Here is a 9,061-nt window from a genome sequence, read left to right as displayed (position 1 = left end):
AGTGCCTAATGTTACCACAGCCATGGCCTCAGAGTAGAATGAAAGCATAACTACAATGGGCCGATATGAGAGTCCTCTGCAGGGCATCTGGGCGCATGCAGAACGCTCTGCAAAGGTAAGACACTTCAGGCTTTGTTAGCATGAGTGCTCCTTTTGGGGTTTTCTTTGTACTGCACATAGGAGAAGGCCTTGAGGTGGACTTGAAGCTGATGGAGGAGAATACACATATCACTTAATATGGTAAGGCTTAGGAATGAACAGCATACTGCTGAAGAAATGCGTCTGCACGTCTTGAACAGCATTTTACAGACGAATGCTGGAACGTAGACTATTAAAGTTTTATAAAAATACGGTGTACTTATTATAATGGATATCTAATTTTTATTATTATAAGCAATTTTATCAAAATAAGACACACAAATACAATAATAATCTATTTTAAAAGTGCTAAAAATGTATTAAAATTAATAAAAGATGTATGTATGACTAAAATTAAAGCTAAAAGTAATTTCGAACAAAAGGCCAACCAAAGTCAGGATAAATTTAATAATAAATAACAGGCGATACACATCCCTTTTGTGTCACAATGTGGACTAGAACAGTGACACCAGTGTGGCATTTGAGCCAGTGGAAAAACCATGACGCCATGCTCTCTGCTTCTCAATGAACTGGGAGCTCACTATATGGACCAGTGGACCAGAATAAATAAATAAACAAATAATCCAGTCATTGCGGTCAGGTGATACAAAGTCTAACTTGTACACCTATGTCTTCCTGTCTAGGGTCACGGGGTTGCAGTGAAAAAAACAAGAAAGGCCTTTTTTTCAGAAGGTAGGAAGTCCTCTACCAGAACACACACCCACAAGTGACAAGCTAGAGACTTAATCCTTGTTGGTGATTTGCAAAGTCATTGCAGAGTCATGTTTGCTTTGGGCTATTTCACTTTGAAGTACAGTTATGGTCCTGAGGTAAAGTTTTACTGAAAACTGCAGAGAGATCTAAGAGGTTACTGAAACAAACCCATCAGGCAGACAAATTAAAAGATCAGAGTCTTGTTAACAACATAAATAAATAAAAATAAACTTGTAGAGAAGATGATTTAAGGAAGAACCAGCTGGTATGTAGTTCTTTCTATAAAATTATTTCGTGGTTGACCGGTCTGTGAATTCATTACCTACAGAGCAGATTCTTAAACTCCTTTGATCTGTGCATGTGAGAGCAATTCCCTCACTTCCACTGCAGCAACTTAATCTTGAAGTGGACTAAAAAAAAGCTACATCAAAGCTCTATAGTTTACCAAGTGCTACACAAAAAAGCCTTGGACCTCTCTGTGATGTAACTATATCTAAGGGTGTATTCAGACTGCAAAAGTCTGTTGGTCCGGATTGAGTTTGCCTAATCTCGTCCCGATCCAGTTTTGAACCTTGTGTTTGGTCTGCATTCAGGCTCCTGTCAACAGGTCATTTCTGCACCAAACCAAAGCTTGTGAACAAAGTCATGTGACTAAAGATCGCTTCAGTCATTGGCTAGAAATTATGAGGGAGGGACAAAGCAATAATGAAAGTCCCACATTTTGCAATCCTTGTTGGGATAGTTCACTTGTTAAAGCCTATTTTTGAACATCTGTATCAAGATCAAGTACAACACTTTTTATTGCCACTTTAGTCTGGCGAAGGCATACTACAAGGCGGTTACTAAGGAGATGATGAAGAAGGTACGCTGATAAGTGCTCACAACATATAGAATGTCCGGAAAAGAGTGAGAAGCAATGTGCATCACGTTATACGTTGTCTTGTTGAGTGTGTGTTGCTGTGTCTCATGGTTGCTCCAATACTCTTTTTAATTTCCTTGATTAATTTCCTACAGGGGCCATTTTGGTCCAGTTTTTCTACTGGAATATTCAGACTGAGGAAACTCAGAGCGAACCGAAGCTCAGTTTGATTGGAAACGAACCAAGACCATCTAGAAAAATGGATCACAGAGCGGTTCCTGGTACCGGATCAAAGTCTACTTGGGTGTGTTCAGACAGAAAATTTGTTTCGGATTATTGAAAGAAACAAATGCCTTGCATCCAGTGAGTGGCTCGAATCGGACCGATCCACTCCTGACCGGTTTACAATGGCAAGCAATTCAAGTGAGCGTTTCCATTGAGTGTTAGACCATCAAAGTACATGTGGATTATGGAGCGATGACATAGCTGTGCGTCATAACGGTGTGGTTCTCTGTACTCACGGATTCGGCGTGTCTCCAGTTCCTAACCCCCCGCAAATAAGAAAGAATTTAATATTTTTGCAAGAAAATTGCGGGAGGCGATGAAAAATACAGCTAAAAAGAGGAAAAAACTTTTGGCTTTCATCTTGAGTTGGGAAAAGCACTGGTTATACAGTTGCAGTTGTTGTAATACCTTTCTGCCAATCAATTGATTTCATCGTGTGATGACAGAAGCTCCGCCCTAACTGGTCCGTTCCATTTTTCTATGGACCTACAACCAACGGGGGACCAAAATGGTACGAATCGGGCCAACCTAATGGGTCCACTTTATAATGGAAACACTCAAAATACTGGACCAGTCCCGCTTAAACAAGCCATTATTCTGGTTCACTTTGAGCAAACCAAGTGTTTCCAGTCTGAACACACCACAATGTTTGTGCTATAGATCATCAAATAGAACTGCAAACCTTGAGCTTAAGGGGCATAGAAACAGAATATAAACTTCACCATGGTTTTCGTTTGTGCATCAATCTATTGATGTGGACAGAGTGATGGCACACTAGACACACACTATTCTCAAGGAAAACCTGAACCCTGTTGTGTCAGGGAGATGTCAGAGCTCCCCGCTGTGCTGGGTGTCTGCAGGTCCAGCCCTCTGAGGCCCGTCTGAAGAGAAATAAAACTGTGTTCACCTGTACTTTCTGCGCCCGCCGCTTGTCAGCTCTCTGGTTCTGGTGATAGATGCGGCTAAAGTTGGAGACGATGACAGGGACAGGGAGGGCAATTACCAGCACTCCACTTAGAGAGCAAATTGACCCAAAGATCTTCCCCGCAATCGTCTTAGGAACCATGTCTCCATATCTGTGAGAGGGAAGAAAAAGAGGAGGGTGCATTTAGTAAAAACATCTTGTTTTAGTTGACACACACCCAACCCAGTGGTACCATTTCGATTTGTAGCACACTGGCTTTTTTCTTTACGGGGCTTTTATCTTCTTTTTAGGCTTCCTGGTGCTGTGTATATCCATCTCCGGCAAAATTAAACCTGACCCCCTGACTCTCTCTTCCCCAGAGAAGCAGACAGAGGCTCCAGCCAAAGCTCCTCTGCCTCTGCCAATGAATGGCACAGTTGCGTCCACTGACTCACTCACTGAGAGCCGATACTATTAACCTTTAGAGAGGAGACCGAGAAGGCCAGGGACATTTCTGAAATATCATTTATCCAAATTATGTCTGAAATATTTGCAAGTCCAAAATGTTTTTTTTTTCTTAAACCTCAAAACAGACAATGCAGTTACAATTTTACACTCTCTATTTATATGTTTTTATATATAAATATTCTTTTTAGTGTCTGTTTTTTATTTTTAATATTATCTTGATATTTTTATTTTGATATTTTTAAGTAATGAAGTAAATAAAGAAGATTTTACTCAGTTTCCTCCAGAATAAATCTGACTTTCAAGACAAACAAATCTAAAAAAGATGTGTCTAAATAAGAATGCTATGTTTTAAGCATGTAAAGAAAAACATTTTTTCCAACCATCCGTAAAAACATTCAATTAAATAAATAGGGACTGTACATCACAGTTAAAAAACAACATTTTCCTTAAATGCATATTTTTTTCTTCATTTTTAGCTCCTGAAAAAGTCTTTAATATAGCCAGAGGGAGAGAAGAAATGAAAATCTATTTTATGTGACAACTTTTCTTGCATGTGCAGACAGATGAAATGATGATTTATGGGAAGGCTTTGGTTCCGCTGACAAACTGAAAGTAAAAGTCATAGGTATAAAAACTAAAAGGACTGATACATATTTTAGCAAAAAGAATTTATCTCATCCTTGACTCGTCTCATTTACTCCTGCAGGAAGCAATACAAAACCAGTAACTTGTAAAAGTAACATCAGACCCACAAATGGAACTTGAAAGCAGTTACAGACAGCAATTGTCATTCACTAAAGAAATCATGCACCAGAATAAAGGTTGGTTATTAAAAACTGATTTAATATGCAATGGAACCCATATTTTCTTTACAATCGGAAAAAAAAAACTGATTTAATCAGATCTAAAATCAAGAAAGTATTTTTAGTATAATTTTTTGCAATTATTCAGTTAAAGTTTATACCTTTTCAGGCCTCTCATAAATACTGGAACCATTATTTGCTGATATACTCACAAGGACAGTAACCACACAAAAGTGTCATAATTTTTGGCCCCGGTCCCATAAAGCACTAAGTAAATCATGGATCCCTACAGACTTGGCAGAGGGCAGCTCTAGTCCATCAGCCAGTTTTCATATCCACATACAAAAACTTGTAAAACTTTTATCATATATATCACAGCTTTTGCAACAAAACTTAAAATTTTAAAGCTATGATACGAGTTAGTACATTTTTTATTGACTCAAAGCATCAGATTTAGGATTCATTTAGAAAGTGTAGCTAAAAGTATATTGCAGCTTATTTTATTTTTTTTTTGTGAGGTAGATAAGGGGAATCAATTATAGGGCCATTGTGAGCAACATTTGTGAAGGAGTTTTCAAAACATCTAATTTAAGAACATTCTCATTAGTCAAGAGACAAAGTTTGTAGGTATTACTGATGGAATTTTGAACATGTTCTAAAAAAATTAAGTCATATAAAAAAATATTTTCCTCTTAAAGTCAACAAGTCATGGTGGGTGTTTCAAATGATTCTCCAATTACTGTCATTTATTAAGTGGGTTTCACACATCACTCAGGCTATTATGAGCCCAGATTTCACTAAGACGAAGTACAATTTTTGTGTTAGGGAGATTTCACCTAAAAACTGTTGACTAAAATTGTGCTTTTTTTTCTTCTTTTTTTTGTAAAATGTGTCTGCTTCTAATTACAACCTAGTGTAGACCAGAGAGACCCTCTCCTTCGCAAGGCACATGCACCCTCCTCCTCCTCCACAGTCATGTGTACTGATATAGAGCAGCAACATTAAACAGGCTTGCCAATAATAACTCAAAGTAACCCCAGCGCCACTTTTCATAATGTTGATCTTTGTGTATATATTAGGAACGGAATAATGCATTCTAGGAATCACTGTTTACTACTTCATCCGTAAAACTGAGATAAACTATTTGAATGATTGCTTTAAGTACTACAATGTTTTTTTTTTGCTATCTTAACAAATGTATTAAAACAAATGTATTATTTTTGGTTGTTTTTTGCAGTTATTTTCGTGTGCTGACATATCACGGATTCATATGGGTGTTCTTTATTAACCATTTAAAGTCCAAATTTTTATCTTTTGATCTATTTTGTGTTCCCAAAATATGCCGCTTTTAGCCAAGAAAACAAAACAAAACACAAAAAACAAACTCTGTGTTGTTTCCTGCAGATTTCTCTCAAATCTTGGTACGTTTGTGCGAGTCAAGGATCACACAGTATGGAACGTAAACACAGGCTTTTAATGAGATGCAGCGGCCGTACATCAGATATTGCAGATCTCTGGCGAACCACCAACTTCCTTACTACAGTTTCCTGCAAAATAAAGACATTCTGGGAAATTATCTACATTTCCTAAGACATAGTTTCTGCAGAACAGTAGTAGTTTGTGGGCGGGACCAATGTTTACACTCTCTCCTGCTAGCTTACAGCCCCTTAAAACCTTAGTGGTGCAACAGAATGGAGAGTAACATAGTAGCTATCCACACATAAATATTAAACACGAAACATCTAAATACAGTCTAAATATTGGGCCTCATTTGTAATTACATATGTCTAAGTAAATACAAGAATCCCTCACAGTTTTGTAAAATATTATCATAAAACAGCAATTATCTGTAATTTAGTGTTGTGTTGGGGGAAATGACAAACAACAGCCTGAAAGCTCTCCTGGAATTACTAATAATTCACAAAAGGAGTCATGTTAATTTACTTGCATGCTCAATTAAGGTGACAAAATTCACTGAAAACACTGCATGATTTGCGCACGAAACAACCCATAAACCTTTATTAAGTCAGTTTTGTTGAGATGTAGTGGGTGGGGATTACTGAAGAAATGAAACTGAAACCTTATTAATCAAAGACTCCTGGAAAAACAAACCAACATGAGACCACATAATAGAAAGTGGCCTTTACATCAGAGATGGAAATGCACAATGAATCAGCGGTCCACTCCCATGCACAAACACAGACGCACACACGCATTGTCCTCTCCAAAACCTCAATGGCCTATCTATCCAAATTAGGCAATAACATTCCCATCATGGTAGAAAGGGCCTATCACTAAGAAACATTTCACCTTCTCCCATTTTCAAAAGCTGTTTCCATTAGAATGAATGAAAAGCTAATCATATTTATCTCCAAGCTCTCTTTAATGGGATCCCATCAGACAGGCTGATGCAGACTCTCCTCTCCTCTACAGTTAATTTGTTGTTTCCATTTAGTCAAAGCTGGCCTGTCTGTGGTGATACCATCTTTGAGAGATGGGACACAGATATAAAGCTGGCTTTGTGCACATTAAAAGAGACAAAAAAGCAGAGTGAAGTACTTGCACGGTCTGTGAATGTGTATAAAATGTCCATCGGTTTAAAATATGGCGCAGATTCTGACTTCTCAAAGACGCCATAGCGTTCAGACAGAAAGGATGTGGATGAACAGTAGGAGGAAACAAGCAGCAGGGAGAGGCTATTTTTCAGAAGATGCAGTGCACAGAGAGGTTTAATTCATCTCTGCATCATCTCAGTGCATCCTCCACACTTGCACGTGTTCCAGCACATATGTGGGCTTTACTGTGGGCCCTATCTTGCCACTGATGTGGGCGGTGCATGTTGGTTTCCTAATTTCCAATCAGCACAATGTCCATTTTCACACCATGTGTATATCCCACTGCTAATCTACCTAGCAGCAGGCCATAGACTTCCTGCAGGCAGATGGGTCTGAGAGGAAATGAGGCATGTCCATGTAAATTATTGATGTTTCGGTCATAAGAGAACACACACCGTGACTGTGCCACTGACCAGTCTCAACAAGGGCATTCGCCAACAGTCAAAAAGAAAGACAATAGTAGATTTTTCCATTTGCGCAAGTTCAAAACCATCTTCTGCTTCTGGAATAAACCCTAAAAAGCAAAAATAATCTTACTTATTTTTTTAATTTGTTACAATTTGCAACGCAGAATAACCTCTTTAGAGGAAGAAGTGGCACTACTTTACACCAGTTAGTCCAACTACCTGAAATAAACATCCAAAAGACTGCTCCCTGCAGGAGTCAAACACATGGAATTAAGAAATGATGCTAAAAATAGGTCACTGTGGATTCTTCCATAGTTACAAACTCCCTTTGATCCTGCAGAACATACTGTGTGATACCTCTGTAACCACTAACTGATATTGGTAAAGATTTTTTTAAAAGTTGAGATTATTTAAAATCCGCTTGTAAAATGGTTTAGGGTAGTTCCATGTTATTTATAAATCAATGTAATCCCTATTTATTAGAGATAAAAACTTGTCATTTTTTATATTGGTTAAATTAGTATTTTTTATTTTTTTTTATTTTTTTTGCTTCAACTTCAATATCATAGGGTCGCATTTATATGATAGCAAACAAGATAAAGACACATTCCATGAGAGAGAAACACAGGCAGAATACTGACATTTCAAGTGTTGCAGGCTGGCTTTTCATTTTACAGGCTAACTCCCACGTAATTCCCAGGAAGCTTCCCTTGAGTCAGTCAGATATAGCTTAACTGATTCTGTTTGTATGACAGTCCCTGGCGGTGGTTTGATTCCCTAAAGGGCTAAAATCACATGCTAGGGAAGGCAGTAACCCTCAGTATTATTGAGTGGGTTTAGGAGTTTAATCTGTGTGCCACATATTTAGGTGGTACGCTTGTGCCTGTGTCGGTTAGACAGAAATAAACGAAAAGAGGAAAAGCGTTATAATAAAACCAGATAAGAGCATTGATTTCTGCTGAACCTGGAGTACTTTCATTTAAATGAATAGTTCAATCTGGATAATGGTTCTGGACATTTTATTTAAGAACTATCAAGTGGTTTCTGGAGAATAAACATAAATCAAACTGGGTTTGGATTTGAATAGTGGAAAAAACATTAAAAAGGAAAATGGGTATTGATTCCTTTTTGTGCTTATATGAAGCTATTTTATGATATTTTTCAAAATAATTGTTATGGAGAGGAAGGAAAACACTAGTAAATGAAATGCTAATGTGACAATTGAGCTCCAGACTGATAATATCTACAGCTTTTGTTGGGGTTGAATCTTGAAGGAAGGTGACGAAGCCTGAAGTTCACTTGGCAACAATCTGCACCCATCAAGATTTCCCATTAGAAGTTTTTTGGATAAAAGACGAAATGTATTCAACTTAAAAAAAAAATCTTTTAAAACTTTTTTCTGCTTTTGAACTGTCCAGGATGAATAAGACGCTTCACTGATGTGTGTTTTGTGCTGTCAAAAAGTTCGGAATATGACTTATGTTTCTAAAGATATAAAATAAATCTAACTAAAAAAAAATTAGAGAAAAACTTATATTCAGTGATTTTCTTTTATTTGATCAAAAGTTACTAAGAAATTTCAGCACCTAGGACAGCTACCACGGCTCATGTTTGGACCATGTTGTCATTTTTTTTTTACTTTTTTACAATAAAAAAAAACATAAAGCACATTTTTGACCATAATCACAACAATTGTTGATATAATTTTAATATAATGTAATGTTCATAACAAAGGTTTGAAACTGTGATGTCAGAGGGACAATGTGTTTTTTCAGAAAAAAAAATTTAATCTAGAAAAAAAATCATTTTCTCCTAAGAAAGGAGCTTCTCAAACTTAAAAAAAACCCTCCATCAAATCTTCAGTTTAA

At 37.2% G+C, this 9,061-nt stretch overlaps 1 protein-coding gene across 5 annotated transcripts in view; it reads right to left on the bottom strand.

Annotated features, from left to right (window-relative positions):
- kcnd3 (potassium voltage-gated channel, Shal-related subfamily, member 3) overlaps positions 1-9,061 on the bottom strand; it is a 114,386-nt gene that overhangs the window by 23,358 nt on the left and 81,967 nt on the right. For all 5 annotated transcript variants that reach the window (XM_024293794.2, XM_024293793.2, XM_024293796.2 and 2 more), the window contains one exon: positions 2,904-3,072. In XM_024293794.2, coding sequence (XP_024149562.1) covers positions 2,904-3,072 — 169 coding nt within the window. The remainder of the gene's footprint in view (positions 1-2,903; positions 3,073-9,061) is intronic.

This window comes from Oryzias melastigma, linkage group LG7 (assembly GCF_002922805.2).
Source record: "Oryzias melastigma strain HK-1 linkage group LG7, ASM292280v2, whole genome shotgun sequence".
In the NCBI taxonomy this organism is placed as follows: Eukaryota; Metazoa; Chordata; class Actinopteri; order Beloniformes; family Adrianichthyidae; genus Oryzias; species Oryzias melastigma.
This window is presented reverse-complemented; position numbering and strand designations above follow the sequence as displayed.